The sequence below is a fragment of the Gavia stellata genome, unplaced genomic scaffold (genome assembly GCF_030936135.1).
Source record: "Gavia stellata isolate bGavSte3 unplaced genomic scaffold, bGavSte3.hap2 HAP2_SCAFFOLD_44, whole genome shotgun sequence".
Taxonomy (NCBI): Eukaryota; Metazoa; Chordata; class Aves; order Gaviiformes; family Gaviidae; genus Gavia; species Gavia stellata.
Window position 1 is genome coordinate 1,531,669 of NW_026777121.1, and position 16,506 is coordinate 1,548,174.

At 46.2% G+C, this 16,506-nt stretch overlaps 1 protein-coding gene across 4 annotated transcripts in view; it reads left to right on the forward strand.

Moving 5' to 3' along the window:
* Positions 1 to 15,929, forward strand: part of LOC132321721 (F-box only protein 15-like) — a 43,183-nt gene extending 27,254 nt beyond the window's left edge. For 2 of the 4 annotated variants that reach the window (XR_009484855.1, XR_009484856.1), the window contains 2 exons: positions 159 to 273; positions 15,692 to 15,929. Coding sequence is in view for 2 of the 4 variants with exons in the window: in XM_059835166.1 (XP_059691149.1) it covers positions 159 to 184; positions 15,692 to 15,707 (42 nt within the window). In the remaining 2 variants the exon portion in view is untranslated. The remainder of the gene's footprint in view (positions 1 to 158; positions 274 to 15,691) is intronic. The other 2 variants (XM_059835166.1, XM_059835167.1) reach the window with 2 other exon arrangements.
* Positions 15,930 to 16,506: the final 577 nt, after the last annotated feature.

Consider the following 16,506-nt stretch of genomic DNA (forward strand, 5'->3'; position numbering starts at 1 on the left):
TCTTGTAGGGTCTAGTTTCAAGTGCGCTGGCTTGCACATTGTTTTCCCTGCTAAGTGCAGAATTTGCTGCGTTCTGGTGTTTGGCAACCCAGAAGTGAGTCACTCTGTGTTACTGTTCTTCTGTATCACAGTGTAGTAATGCCGCTCGTCTCTTGCAGGATCTTCTGACAAGCTTGAAACTAAGGTGAGGCGACTAGAGCAGACTGGTCACCAAGTCGTCTTCTCTGCGATACATGGCAGGGATGCGCTCTTAGATGTCTTTGAAGCTTGATGGTAAGAAACACAAGTTGCAAAGAAAGAGTATTCTGGAGGTGAGAAGTTGAATGGAAGCAAAACCTGGTAGAAAGGAATGCCTTGTTTAGCTGACACCTAGTCCAGATTTCACAAGCTAGTGTAGCGGTAGCTTGTGTTCCCACTCGTGCTTAGTGATGGTGCGGGATGCTTTGACCCGACTGAAAGCCACGTGTAGCCTGTTCTGCCTTCTCCTAGCTTTTCCTGTATGCGTATCCTCCAAGTACCGGTACCTGACAGCTCCTCTCGGTGTGTCTGACAGGTCCGCTTGCACCCAGCCACACGAAATGGGGACGTTTAGCAGCAGCACCTCAGATTATTCTAGAATAGCCTTTGCTTTGAAATGCATTACTTCTTGCTAGAAAGTGGGAAAAGACCAAAGCCAAACCACCTTCCACTTGACGTATTTCATAAAAATTCATCTCTGTTCTTAGATCAGCCTGTTCTGTCCAAGGCTTATTGCATTCCTGAAGGGCAATCTCCTTGGTTCCTTCCTCTCTGCCTTCCCAAGGGGAATTCACTTAGTAGGGTGGAGGGATTCCCGTTTCTGCTTGGTAGAGACGGTGTCATAGCTGGCACTTGTGGTAGCATCTTGCATTTGGGAAGAGCAAGCGAGGAACACTTGTTACCTGTGGGGAGGCCAGTAGCAAGGTTTCTAGTTGTTGTGGACCCTTGCAGAGTAATATCGCTCCTGAGCCATCCTGAGATAGCTGTCGTGGGTCAACATGCTTTCCCTTTGCTCTATGTGGTTCTCTGTGCTTGAAGCGTAGTCCTGCCCGCAGTTATATTTAAATGGGAATGTTTTTATGGATGCTATTTCTGTAAAAGTCCTGATAGTTTATAAGTCTGTAAATACTGATACCTGTATGTAGATTTCTATTGTCTAGCTATAAAGACTTTTCTATTGAGCCTGAAGGGGGATGTCTCTGTATCAGATACCGCCCAAGAGTCTGACCAGTTCATTGAGTTACTGGGTGCCCTCCGCAACAGGGTGAACTCAAGTTTAGCTGAATGTGGTTTCTTCTTCTTCCCCAGGGAGAGAAAGGTGGGGGGAGGAACTTGAGCTGAACATGGCCAGCTTTCCCCAGGAGGAACTCTGCTGTGTCTTCTCATGTGCCTGCCAGCCCTGTGCTTTCTAGAACTGTTTTACTTGCCCCTGTGTGGCCTCAGATGGCTTCAGATGGGAAGACCTAGCCTTTAAACTCTGCCTTCGTTTCTGTTGCCTGGCTGCAATGGCTTTAGTGTGCCCTAGGCTTGCTGTGCTTTGGTTCTCTAGAAGCGATGGAAGGCAAGGGTTGCTGTCTTCAGCAGCTCCCCGGGTGTCCTAGGAGCAAGTATAGTGCTCTGCAAACGCTTTTGTAGAGCTCTTAACATGAGCAGTTGCTGGTGATGAATTTGGGGAATACTGGAGTGACATGAGAGATGGCTGGGGATTCATAGACTGGGGTAGGTCAGGGGGGTCCTCCCGCTGCCATGTGGTCTGATTTCCTGCTCAGAGCAGGTCCAGTCGGATCATGTTGCTCCGTGCTGCGTGCAGTCCTGTTTGGGGTATCTCCAAGGAGGGAGATTGAGCATCGTCTCTGGCAACTTGTTCCAGTGCTTGGGCACCCTCGTGGTGAGCACCTTTCCTTGTCTTGAGTCAGAATCCCACCCAGAAACACCCCCACACCCCCCCTGCCCACACATCCCTGCCCCGGGTAGCATCTTTTCTAGCTTTTCCCCTGTCCTTTGCCAGTTAAGTTGTCTTCCTGTTGAGCAGTGGCTTGCGTTTCCCTTAGGCTTCCTTCTGCTTCCAGAAGCCCTTCCTGTTGTCCTTCCTCTCTTCCTGGTTTGTCTCCAGCTAAGCTGTGGCTTTCCACAGTCCATCCCTGCATGCTTGCGCAGTGTCTCTCTGTTCGTCCTGGGTATCCCATCTCTGCCTGCGCCTTGGGTGTTCTTCCTTTTTGGTGTTTGAGCTGGGTCAGGAGTTTCCTGTCTGTCAGTGCTGGCCTTCTGCTACTTGTGACCAACTCTGTGTCTTGGCATGGACCCTTCTGGTGTCTGGGGAGGTGGGGGCTGTTGTCCTTGAAGTTCAACCCGTTGCCCTGCTCCCCTTTGCCCTCCAGGCCAGTCTCCTGTTGGCTCCTGCCTAGAAGCTCTTCAGGAAGCAGCAGTCTGCTCTGCTGAAGTCCAGCATTGTGATTCTGCTGGTTTGCTCGCTTCTCTCTGGTTTTTAAATTCTACAACCGAATGGTGGCTGCAGCCCAGCGTGCCCTTGAACTTTGCATCCTTGATGAGTTTTTTCCATGTCTGTGGAGGGTGGAGACGGGTGCCCCGTCGTTCTGCTTTCACACATGGGGTGTGAGATGATGTTGCTCCATGGTGCTGTCCCCTGGACACCTCCTCACTGCCCCCGGCACCCTGCCTGCAGAGTCTGAGAAGCCTATGCTGGTGTATGTGGTTGCAGTTCCTCCCTGGGTTAGCCAGCCTGTTACAAATCTGTAATATAAAAACTCATCTACACAATGTATGTAGGTGAGCAGGCACTTCTTTATTGCAGCACTGGATGCACAGGGGATCACTCCACCTAGTGTGCATGCTTATTTCTCTGCTACAAAAGTTGTATACAATCAAAGTATACATAGTCATCATATTTCCAAGAAACAGTTAACATATTCATACAGTTTCCGAGAACTCATTAGTATATGCAAATGCTTGTGACGCATGCGCCTTCAGGTACACAGGTGGTCATCTAAGGTCCTCTGGTGGTCGTCCATATTCTTCCTCATGGTGTCCTCTAGTTGAACCCCATCTTTGCGCATGCTCAGCTTAGTTGCAAAATTCCATTCTTGGAATCTTCTTAAGTTTTCCCTGGTTTACTGACCAAGCCTACAACTTATCATTCTCTTGACAGGCAAATTCTACCTATTCACAATGCTACATTGTTCAACGGTTAGTTTATGATCAAATCACAGATAAATCATACCTGGTTACCTTCATACAGAATATGTAACTTAATTTTTTAGTAATCGCTCTCTGGATTATACTATTCTATCAATATCCATACTTAAATTAATCCATGGTTATTTCTATTAATATCTATTGATTGGCATTCTTGATATTTGAATCAAGATGGGAAAGCTAAGGAATTTTCCAAGCAGCATCACTGGTGCATATCAGGTCACATTGTCACAGGACTCAAAGAAGACTTTTCTATTCGATTCTTCATCGTTCCATCTCGTTACTGTTGGTTCCTTAGTATGGCACAGCAACTCCCTGGTGAGGTTCCTGTGGTATCTTGTTTCTAACTTAACAATCCTAACTTATGCATTTGTATTTTATTATTTTATTTATTAATCAAATGTAGCCTTTCTATATGATCATATTGTGATTATTTTTTAAAAAATCAGAGTATTTACAACAATTCCCCCCTTGGAAAGTTTTGAAAATTATTTCAACACTTTCATTTTAATCGGTTAAGTAGATTATGTGCATCAAGTATAGATGCCAAACGAGTTAATCGATTCATCATCCTCCAGTTTATAATATATTCTTGATAAAACAAGACTTATTAAAAATCAGTATCAGGAGAACAACGATAGGGTGGCATAACTTATTTAGGATGCCTGTAGCAGTAGGTGACCACCCGAAAAGAGTGTCCCACCATTTATGTTCCGCATCCTTTTCCACCCTCCCTAAAACACGGTGTATTGCTTCTACACTGTGATGAACAGTTATTAAAGTTCTTTGTCCGTTTTCCTTGACCTTTTTCAAAATTTTGATTAAATCCTGGTGTTGTAGCAATTGTTTCACTAAAGTGAGATTCAATCCAATGGGTGTAGGCAACAGTTCCTGAATTAATGTATAATTAGATTGCAAGAGCTGGTGAGGTGTGACTGGAGTCAAATAAGAAAAAAAATCACGTCCCATGATTTCAGTGAAATTACAAACACAAAAATCTGAGTGATTCCTAGGATCTATAACTACATCATCTATGGGTATAAAATCACAAGCTGTTCTCAAACATACACAGCCCTTACCTATATATATATAAAAGCACTGTTTCAGGGTTTTCATCAGGGCGAGTCTCAAAATGACAAACATTTTGTTCAGTATCTAAACAGATATCCTGACCTCTGATTGCATTACCTTCACAGATGAAGCCTTGTTGTTCTCGTACAACAACCCTTGTTGTTCAAAATCTACAGTTTGTCATTTCTGTCCTATTTTCTGGGCCCATACTTGATGCTCAAATGGATAGAGTATGGTTCCATTGTGATTCAATCCTAATGCCATAACAGGGTAAGTCGAATATATTGAAGCATTGTGTATAGTTCATACAAAAGTTGTGGCTGTACTTGTGACGGGATCGTAGGTAAAGTTTACCAAATTCCACCAGGACTGGAGTTTTTTCTCTAAATCCATGGCACTATCCCAAATTATTTTTCGAACCTTGGTGGGGAGAGTGCCTTCTTCACCCTCTCTTATGATTGAAGCAGCTACTGATTGCGCCCACAGTTGAGCCTGGATAGAACTGGGAGCCAAAGATAGGTTATCTTGGACCACACCGAGTCCATCTACAATCATTTCCTGGTCGTCTACATTCACCTTTTCCCATTTTGGTAATATGTTTGACAACAGCCGCTGATTAGTTTCTAAAGCCAATAGGGAAGATTGCAAAGGCTGTTGCAATTTAGCCAGTTCACTAGTTGTAGTAGCCGATTTGTCTCCCGATGTATTTTGCTAATTTGCCTTTTTAATGTCTGATTCATTTCTTTTGTTTTTCCACTTGATTGAGGCCTCCAGAGGGTATGTAAATTTCAGGTAATTCCCAGAATTTTACTAATATTTTGTATTATTTCTGTAATAAAATGTGGGCCTCTATCAGAAGATATCCCAATAGGTGCTCCAAATCTTGGAATTATTTTCTGTAACAACCATTTAGTGATTTTCTTTGCTTGATTGGTCTGACAAGGAAAAGTTTTAGGCCATCCTGTAAAAGTATCAATCCCCACCAGAATGTATCGATACCCTTTTTGTCTGGGTAATTCTGAAAAATCAATTTGCCAATAGTCTCCAGGTTGTACTCCCGATTTCAAGGTTCCCATTGGAACTCTTGTCTTTACCACCGGATTGTTTGGCAAACAAATCTCACACTTGGCAGAAATCATTTTAGCCATTTCTAACATTCTTGTAGACGCCACATATCTCTTTAAAAAGGTGACTAATGCTTCTGGACCCCAATGGCACTCTTTACGTTTTCTTTGTAATATTCCTCGCATCGGAAGTGGGGGAATTACTAGCTGTCCCTGAACTGTGACCCACCATCCTGTGAAATTCCTTTTTGCATCTAATAACTTCCCTAGTTTCTCATCTTCCGAATATTGAGGTTTCTCTTTTGGTAATGTAATGTTCTTTGCAGGAATTAATGCCATTTGTAAGGCATTCCTTTTTGCTATTCCTTTAGCTGTTCTATCAGCTAATTGTTCCCTATAGCTTCTTTCATATTTCCTGATTGATGTGCTTTACAGTGCATGATTGCCACTTTGATCGGTCTCTGGACTGCTTGTAACAATTCCAGTATTTCCTCTTTGTATTTGATGTTTGCCCCTTTGAGAGGATAATAGTCCTCTTTCTTTCCATAATATCCCATGGACACGTACTACACGAAAAGCATCCTTTGAGTCAGTCCAAATATTTACTCTCTTTCCTTCACTCAGTTCTAACGCCTTCGTCAAGGCTATCAGCTCTGCCTTTTGTGCTGAGGTATTGCTGGGCAAAGCATATGCTAGCAGAGACTCTCTTGCCTGCTCAGTCAAGGAAGCCCTGTCCCTGGGCCAGCAGTCCTTATTCCTTGTGCTCCTCAAAGAAGGGTCCTGTGGTCATAGGAGCCAAAGTCCTGACTGTGCCACCAGCCCCATGGTACTAAGCAGCAGGATGTGTTTGCTCGTACTTGAGCCTTCCTGAGGACAGCCCTGCCAGGGTGACGGGCTCTTCCCCCCTGGATGTTGTGGGGATGAGGGCCTGATGAGCTTCATCAGCCTCCCTGGAGCAGCATGGCCCTGAGCACCCAGTGAGCTGCAGCCACTTGAGACTTCAGGTCAGGGTGGCAGAAGGATGCCTCTCCCTAGCTGCAGGAGGAGGGCTCTGATAACTGACAGCCCCCTTGCAGCCTTGCCTTGCCTCACCCTTCTGCCTGTGCTCTACAAAGAGGGCATCACCTGTGTAGGGGCAGGAGCCCCCCCCCCTTCCCCTGCCTCTCTGGGTCTGTTGTGCAGATGAGCAGTGCATGTTCTAAGTACAGAGATGTCTCTACTCCATAAACAGCCTCTATTCCCCATACAGGCAGAGCGCCCCGTACTTACTACCGGTGTGCACCAAGTGTTTGCTCTGCAAAGAGAAAAGCCTCACCTCCCCTGTTTGTGTGCTTCTGTAGGCAGAGCGTGCCTGATGTACAGAGACGCTCCCCCTCCACCCCCCAGCCTCCCCAGATTTCCTGTGCGGGTGGGTGGGCAAGCCCTGCCTCACCTGGCCCGTCTCTGCTCCGTAACCGGCATAACGGTCTGTGTCCTGACAGGGCAGTGGAATGCGGTGCTCTCCATGTGTATTCTCCGTACAGCCATTTTTACAGTCTGTCTGGTGAGAGAAAGCTATTGCCCCACCTCACCCTTCTGTTGGTTTCTGTCCTCTATACAGCCAGCGCACACTGTATAAGCAGACCAAAAAGCCCTGCCTTGGCAGTATCTAGTCTATGACTAGACATGCTTTGCCTGCATACAGTCTATCTACAGACAAAATGCAGTCTGTATGTGGAGAGAAAAGCCTCCCTGTTTCTTTTCTGATAGGCAGAGTATAGCCTGATAGACACTGCATACTGAGCAAGCAAGCCTGGCTTTGCCTGTCCATGCGTAGTGGTGAGGAAGACAGTATGTAGTCTGTATAGCAACAGAAAAGCTTCCCCTTGTTGCAGGTATGTTGCGTGTACGCAGATGGTTGGTATTCGACGTCGAGGTAGGTGAGGCACTGCTTTTCTATGTACGTGTATTACATTTAGCCCATATACTCTCTGTGCGGACAGAAAAGCCTCTCATCACCTTGTGTGCGTATATTCCATGTATGCGTAAAGTATGTGTATCCATGTGCATGTGTTCCAAGTCAGGACAGCATACGCTCCACACACAGAGAGAAATGCCCTTCCTCCGTTGGCCTTGAAAATGGCTGTGTTCCATGTAGAGACAGTATTGGCTCCACATAAAGATATCAACATTCATACTGGACATAAAGCGTAGCTTCCCCTCACCTGTCTGTCTGCTTTGTGCAGTCCGTATGCAACTGACACACTGTACGTCTATTCCGCACGTTCTATGTGTGTGTTCTGTGCAGAGAGTGCATCTACGGAGAGAAAAACATGGTTGTGCTTCCTGTGTCTGTATACTTTTTTTATGTGTAGATACTCTGTCTTCTGAATAGAGAGAGGAAAAAAGCCTCAGTGAGATGAGGTCAGCTGAGGCTTCTCTTCCTGCAGATACTGTATCATGTCTGTGGATGTTCTGTATAGACCGTGGGGGTGGGGTGGGTGGGGGGGAGGGGGTATCTATGTTGACGAAAGACATGTATTTGGACGTATCTCTCTGTGTCTCTCCGTATATATTCTGTTTATACTTGCTGCATGTGTTCTGTGTATATTCTATGCGTATGAAGGTACCTAGATGGTGTCCTAGCTGTGTGTATTTTACATGCAGGCAGAAGTTGCCTCGCTTGGGCAATGCAGGACTTGTTCCCTATGTAGAATATATGCAATGTACAGACAATGTAAACGAAATGAAGCAAGCTTCAGCTAAGCAAGGTGAGGCTCATTTGTTTCCGTGTAAAACACATCCTGTCTTGTTTATGCCCCGTTCACAGATGCAAAACCCTCAGCCAGACTCTTCTGAGTGGAGGCAGGTAACATACTGTCAAGTTCTAGTCAAGCTATAGATGGAAAGCAGGGACATACTCCAAACCCTTTTGTCCATCCGCGGAGGCTCTGCTGTCTGCGTGTCTTCTAGCTTCAGCCTGGGGAGCTCGGCTGAGCCTTCTGCATTGCCACAGACGTGGACTTTGTGCTGCTTGGGTAGCAGGTGAACAGCGAGGGGTGAGGTGAGAGTGACCAGAGGAGCAGAGAGGTGTCTCCCAGGTGAACTGGGAGCTCTGCAGGTGGTCATTTGAAGGGGCTGAGGGGAATGTTTTGGGGGCCACCTTGTATCTCAGCGAGAAAGGGCCGCCTGTGGGTTGCGGGTTTCCTCAAAGGCAGAGAAGTGGGTTGTGCCCCTGTGGAGGTGCCACCTGTGAAGGGTGAAAGCTCTCTAGGAAGCATGAAGAGCAGTTGGCCACAGAATGGACTAATCCCTGTGCAGTAAATAGCAGGGGTCTGGGAAGAGGTGTGGCATTTGTGTCCCCATCAGGTGCAGTCTGGCTCTGCGCAGGCAGCCTTTCCGTTGTGGAAATGTGTAGCGTGGCTCTCTGGCACAGCAAAAGGAGGGAGAAATGAGGAATTTCCCAGGAACCCCTAGGAGATGAAGAACTGGGATGCATTCAAGGACTTTGAGAGGACTTGCTAGGAATGACTGTCTTTAGGAGATTGGCAGGAACATTGTAGAGTTGTTGGCTAGGAATTTCCGAAAGGGAATAAAAATACCTATTCCACTGCTGTTTTCTAGGATTGCCCCCAATCTAGGATTGCCCACACTAGTTTTGAAGCATGGGAGGAGCACATCACCATATGGCTCTGGAGGAGTGCTTTACTGCACTGTGGGGCTTTTCTCGCAGTCCTGCACCTTGTGGCTTTTTTGGAGCTTTCTGTCGGGGGCTTTTTGGGAGCGCTTCACCATGGGGCTTTTTGGGAGCGCTCCATCACTTGGGTGTTTTGGAGCTCTGCACCCCGTGGCTTTTTTGGAATGCTTCACCATTTTGTTTTTTTGGAAGCCCTTTATGGTTTCACTATTTTCTGGAATGCTACAGGACCCGGCATTTCTGGAGTGCATCACCGCGCCACCCCAGAGGAGTGCTTCACCATTTGTTTTTTCTGGGAGTCTGTCACTGTTTGGCTTTTTGGGAGCCCTCTTTGTGGGGCTTTTTTGGTTTGCTTCACCAGTTGGATATTTTGGAGCACTTAACCCCGGTGCTTTTTAAGAGTGCTCCATCGCGGGCTTTTTCAGGGTCCTCCCTCGTAGTGGTGTTTGGAGCTCTCCACCCTGGGGCTTTTTGGGAGCAGTCCAACCCGGTGGTTTTTTGGAGCTCTGCACCCTGTGGCTTGTTTAGAGGGCTTCACCATTTTGTATTTTGGGAACCCTTTACAGTTTTGCCATTATATGGAATAGGACGAGACCTGGCCTTTTTTGGAGTGCTTCACTGCGCCGTCCTGGAGGACTGCATCACCATTTGTTTTTTTGGGCGTCCTTCACAGTTTGGGGCTTTTTGGAGTCCTTCACAATTTGGGGTTTTTTTGGGGGGAGCCCTGCACACTGGGGCTTTTTTCAAGGGCTTCACCATTTTATTTTTTTTGGGGGGGAGCCCTTTACAGTTTTGCTATTTTTTGAAATTTTACCAAACCCGGGATTTTTGGAGTGCTTCACCTCCCTGCGCTGCCCCGGAGGAGTGCATCCCCATTTGGTGTTCTGGGAGCTGTTCACCATTTGGTATTCTTTTGGGGAGTCCTGCACCCTCTGTGTGTCTGGGGGCTCTGCACCCTGGGGCTTCTTTGGAGTGCTTCACAGTTTTGTTTTTTGGCGGCCTTTTGCGGTTTTGGTATTTTTCGGAATATTGCAAAACCCAAGATTTCTGAAGGCCTTCACAACGCGGCCCTGGAGGAGTGCCTCACCATTTGGTTTTTCAGAGCCATTCCCAGTTAGTATTTTCTGGAGGAGTCTTGCAGCGTTTGGTGTTCTTTTGGAGGGAGTAGTGTACCATTTTAAGGTTATTTTGGGGGAAATTCTGCACAGTTTGGTGGGTTTTTTGGGAGTCCTGCAACCTGGGGCTTTTTTGGAGCTCTCCAAGCCGGTCCTTTTTGGAGCTCTGCCCCCTGAGGCTTGTTTGGAGGACTTTACCATTTTGGGTTTTGGAGCCTTCTATGGTTTTGCTATGTTTTGGAATATTACAAAACCCGGGATGTTTGGAGTGCCTCACCGCACCACCCGGCAGGAGTGCCTGACGATTTGTTTTTTGGGAATCATTCACTTATCTTTCTGGGGGAGTCCTGCAGCGTTTGGTGTTTTTCTGGGGGACTCCTGCACCCTTTGGGGGCAGTTTCTGAACTGTTTGGTGTATTTTGTGGAGTCCTGCACCCTGGGTCTGTTTTGAAGCTCTCCAACCCGGTACTTTTTTGGGACTCTGCACCATGGGGCTTGTTTGAAGGGTTCACTCTTTTGTTTTCTGGAGCTCTTTAGGGCTTTGCTGGTTTTTGGAACATTACAAAAGCCGGGATTTCTGGAGTGCCTCAGCCTGCTGCCCCGCAGGAGTGCCTCACCATTTTGGGTTTTGGGAGCTGGTCACCGTTACCTTTTTGGGGGATTCCTGCATCTTTTTTTTGGTGGGACTCCTGCAGTGTTTGGTATTGTTTTGGGAGCACTCCACCCTGGTGGGTTTTCGGAGCTCTTCACCCTTGGGCATTGTGGAATTATTGCTGGAGGAGACTTAGAAATTAAATCTATATTTGCATTTTTAGGAAAGGTACAGCACTGAAGAAACTTTTGGGGTGGAGTGGTCATGCAAGAGGTCATGCAAGAGTTCCATCCCGCAGAAGTTCCCGAGGAAACCTTAGGTGTTGGCAATGCCAGGGGAGCTTGGTGTGCTGGCTCTAAGAGAAACTGTACAGAGGGTGGAGCAGAGTAGAGACAGCGCGGCCCGGCTCTGTGATAAGACAGGAACTGGAAGGTGCTATGGAACAACGAGATGGAGACTCACCCTGATAACTAGGATAGGTACCTGGTCAAAGACAATGCTATTGTACAAAGATACAATAACCTATTTAGTGTGTGTAATGGTGTGTAGCGGAGTGCCTGGGAATGGGCCGACAGTCTCTCACCTTTTGACAAAATACTCATTATAATCTCATTGTAATACTAAAAAACACACCTCCATCCCAAAGCTACCCACCTCCAAGGTGCGACCACCCCTCACTGAGCCTGCGCTCTGAATTTTTCTTGGTCTCTACCTTTAAAAGCAAAGCGAGAAACTTTTACACCAATTACAACAAAGACAAATATGACTAGAGTCACTCAAGCTCCACCTGTAAAGTAAGAATAGTATAAAAGCTTAAGAGAGGAGGGATGTTAGGGAAGATACCATCGCAGACCTGCTCTAACATCTGGGATTAGTCGACGGGCTGAACCTCTCTTCCCCCCCCCAGAGGGATGCCTTTGAGTAAGATTTGGACACTTGGCTATACCAAGTGTGTGTCCCCCAGGAGATTTGGCAACCTCTGTAGAGTTGTTTTGTGATTTAATGCGCTTGTAGCCGGCTATAATTCTCATATTAACACTTGGCTATCCCACGTGTTTCCCCGGGAGATTGATAGAGTTGTTTTGTGATCTAGCGCGCTTGTAGCCAGGCTGTATTACTCATATTCATACTATTTGTACCACCTTTGTGGGCAGTAGTTCTATCACCGGCAATCCAAAAGAACTTGTGTATCTGTCACTTTAAGAAACTACACTATTTGTTAACCTAGCCGTAAGAGTTCTCATTGAACGCAGTTAAATTCCTTAAGGGTGGCCGTGCTAGTTCATGCAACGTGGCTAGACTGAAAGTGTATGGAGTTACAAGTGCATCCGTAATCGTTAAGCTTCTATCTATCTATCTATATATGAGTGTGTGTGTGTGTGTATATATATATATATGTTTATATAGAACACGATCGGACTTGTAATACAGGAAATGGGCATCACTCAGAATCTAAGCCTAGCTGCCCCCAGCCCCTCTGATACCTGAGGACAAGCTGGAATGCACGGGGGTTTATTTTCTGCCAAATTGCTCAGTCCTTTTAACGTGACAGGCATGTTTTCAGTGGTTCACCATTTTGTTTTTTGGAGCCCTTTATGGCTTTGCTATTTTGGGGAATATTACAAAACGGGGGATTCTTGGAGTGCTTCACTGTTCCACCCCAGAGGAGGGCAAACCGTTTATTTTTTGTTTTCCTGGTAAGTCTTGCACCATGTAGGGCTTTTTTGGCGGGGGACTCCTGCACCATTTGCGTGTTTTTCTGGGGAGTCCTGCATCATTTGGGTTTTTTGGGAGTCTCCAACCCGGCACTTTTTTTGAGCTCTGCACCCTGGGGCTTGTTTGGAGGGCTTCACCATTTTGTGTTTTGGAGGCCTTCATGGTTTTGCTATTCTTTGGAATATTACAAAACACGGGATTTTTTTGAGGCCTTCATGCCACTGCTCCGGGGGAGTGCATCACCATTTGGATTTTTGGGAGCTGTTCACCACTAATTTTTTGGGGGGGTAGTCCTGCACCTTTGGGTGTTTTTTTAGGGGGGAGTCCTGCACCGTTGGGTGTTTCTTTGGGGAATCATGCAGTGTTTAGGACTACTGCACCCTGGGGCTTTTTAGAAGCTCTGCAGCCTGGTACTTACTTGGAACTCAGCACCCTGGGGCTTGTTGGAGGGCTTCACCATTCTGTTGTTTGGTGCCCTTTATGGCTTTGCTATTTTCTGGAATATTACAAAACCCGGGATTTTTTGAGGCCTTCATGTCACTGCTCCGGGGGAGTGCAGCACCATTTGGATTTTTGGGAGGCGTTCACCATTAATTTTTTTGGGGGAGTCCTGCACCGTTAGGTGGTTTTTTGCGGGAGTCCTGCACTGTTGGGTGTTTTTTGGGGGGAGTCCTGCACCGTTTGGTGGTGCTTTGGAAGGCGTCCTGCACCATTTGGGTTTTTTTGGGGGGGAGATTCTTCAGTGTGTGTTTGGTATTTTCGGGAGTCCGGCATCCTGGGCCTTGTTTGGAGCTCTGCAGCCTGGTACTTTTTTGGAAATGAGCACCCTGGGGCTTGCTGGAGGGCTTCACGATCTTTAATATGACTAAGTACCAGGTGCATTTGTTATGAAGTATCATTTTATTAGTAGTAGTATTATTTATCATTTTATACATCTCTTTCCAATAACACAAGCCCAGCAACGCCTTTTAGATTTCCTGTTTTCAGAGGTTAAAGCCATCACTAAATGACCTCGACTTACCAATTTACACTCCTCCTGCCAGTCAGTTCACTGTCTCAAGGAAAAGAACAAATCCACATAAGGTACCTCATTCCGTTGGCCTTCCCTCCTACAGGGCAACATCAATTGCAAAATAGTATTATAATTTGAAGTCCCATTAGTTGGCCATTTCTCTTGATCATCTAAAACATACAAAGGCCACCAATTATTACAATACTCAATCCTTTGACTTTTACGCAAATCATCATGCAACTCATTCCAATGTGTCAATAAACCTCCCAAGGGTGACGTCTTTGGTATCTTCCCATCAATGGCTAAATTCCCCGCGCTCTTACTCTTAAACAATTTTGTTAATGCCATTATGTTTATTATTCTTATATAATTATATTATCAAAGACCAAATTACCAAATGCAAATGCCAATTGTCTCAAATACACAAATGTCCAACCCAGCAATAGCTTTCGCTTATGACTTGCGGGCAGATGCCTAGGCTTCCAATGCAAACGGGTACCCTCAAAGCCCCAACCCTGCGAAGCTTTCGCTGCGCCTTACGGGCAGGCTATCCAAAGAAATTCCAAAGAAGAAGTGCCTTACCCTTTTCCAGGGTGTTGTGAGGAGCTCGTATGGGTCAAGAGCGATGGTCCTTGCCGAGAATCCCTCGGTGCCGGCTGGAGTCTGATCGGCACTCGATCCCTTCCAGTCTCACTCGCAAGGTCCCATCTGGGTCGCCAAAACTCTTCCCCTAAGTCGGCAAAACCAAGAACTTTCTAAGACTGAATTTGAAGTTTAGAAAGCAGGCACTTCTTTATTGCAGCGCTGGACGCACAGGGAATCACTCCGCTTAGTGTGCGTGCCGAGTTACTCCGCTACAAAAGTTATATACAATCAAAGTATATTTGATTCATCGTATTTCCAAGAAACAATTAGCATATCCATAGGATTTCCGAGAACTCATTAACATATGTAAATGTCCATAACGCATGTGCCTTCAGGTACACTGGTGGTCGCCCAAAGCCCTCTGGTGGTCATCCATAGACTCCCTCATTGTGTCCGCTAGTTGAACCCAATCTTTGCGCATGCTCAGCTTAGTTGCAAAATTCCATTCCCCTTTAATCTTGGAACCTCCAGAAGAATTTCTCGGTTTACTAACCAGGCCTACAACTTACCCTTCTCTTGACAGGAATATCCTCCTTATCGACAAAGCTACATTGTTTAATCATTAGTTCATAATCAAATCATAGATAAAGCATACCTAGTTACCATTACACAAATTATTTCTCACAAAATATAGCATGGTTTTTTAACTTTCGTGGATTAGTCTCTTGATTATACAATTCGATCAATATCCATACCCAAAATAATCAATGGTTATTTCTCTTAATATCCATTGATTGGCGTTCTTGATATTCCAATCAAGATGGGAAGGGTAAAGGGATTTCCAAGCAGCAGCACTGGGTGCGTACCAGGTCCCCATAGTTACGGGACTCAAACGAAACTTCTCTATTCGATTCTTCATTGTTCCATCTCGTTGTGATTAGTTTCTTAATACAAAGCAGTGACTCCCTGGTGAGGTTCCTATGGTTACGAGTATCAAGACACACCAATATTCTAACATTCTATTTCTACTTACAACTAAATGCAGTGATTTTACAACAGCCCACCTGAAACTGAAGTCCAGTTCTGGACCCGTTCTGTGCAGAGTTATAGGATGAGTCATTTTCTTGTAGGTGAAGTGGATCCAGATGTGTATCTTGTGTCACCTAACTGTTCAGTGCACAGATTTCTTGTAAATCTCAGCTACTCAGGTCACTTTCTCTGTCAGTGCTGGAATAAGAATTTTAAGTAAGATGGATTGATATCTGTGTGCTGGTGGATTCTTCTTTGGGAGATCGCAAATGGCCTTCAGCTTTAGGGTCCAATTTAACCATGACTCCAAATGAGAAATAGAAATACCTTTTTTATTTCCCCCCCCTTGACCAGCTGCAAGGTTTTGAAGTGAATTGGCCCCTGTATTCCTTGTAATCAGAGTAATGCCTGGGGCTCTGCTGGTGGGGTATGTGGGTGTTGAGAGCTCAGCTGTGCCTGTGATTGCTGCTGCTGCTGTGGTTCCTGGATTCACACATGGATGAAATCTGAACACTGTCTCTGTTAACAGCTGTTCTCAATCTGTAGGGAAATCAAATGCTGAGACTGAACTACTTAACCTGAACCCGCTTTTTCTTGCAGGGAAGATGCTGCATGAGATGAAAAGCCTTGTCCTTGAGGAGCCAAAGTGTTGGCTGGATGTTATCTCTGTTTGGAGAAAGCTTCATGGGCGTGAGGGGCAAAAAGACAATGTCTCTCAAGAAAACCCATCGCTTCTCAAGAGCAAATCAGAAGAAGAGACAAATATTGCAAGCGACAGGCAGAAACCCAAACAAGTGAGAGAGACCGTGTCTGAGCAACGTCAGGCGGAAGCTGGAGAGAGGTGTGTGGTACTAGAGAGGCAGAGATCACGTTCCTGCCACCCTCTTCCTCGCGTGCAGACTCTCACCGGACTTTGCCTTTATTTTCTTCAGACTAGGCAGCCCCCAGCGCTTCAGGCCCAGGGGTGGCTGTGGGGCCACCGGCCCTGCAGCAGAGATGCTCGCCTGTGGGGGGGAGCTGCTGGCTCCCAGTGTTGTCCCAGCAGTTGGGTTCTTTACCCGGTGTGCAAGAGGCCGATACACACACAGAGTCGAGTTTATTTCATGTTTGCGCAGAGATGGGTGCTAGGTGGTAACTCCACAAGGCTAGCACCCCTCGGTAAACACACGGTTAAGCATTTCTACGTTCCCAGCAACAGTTACCAGTACTTCTTACAGTTGAGCTTAGTTGCCCTCGTTCCCATTGCCTCTTAGGTGCCTCGTCTTCACTTGAAGTCACAGGATCCTCTCTTTTTCCTGCGCATATCCTGTGAGGAAGGGGCTTTTTTCTTTCCTGAGTTGTGGTTATCATTAGGGGTGAGGATCGTGACATTACAGCCCGAACGATTATACTCTCGATACATCCCAAAACGATCC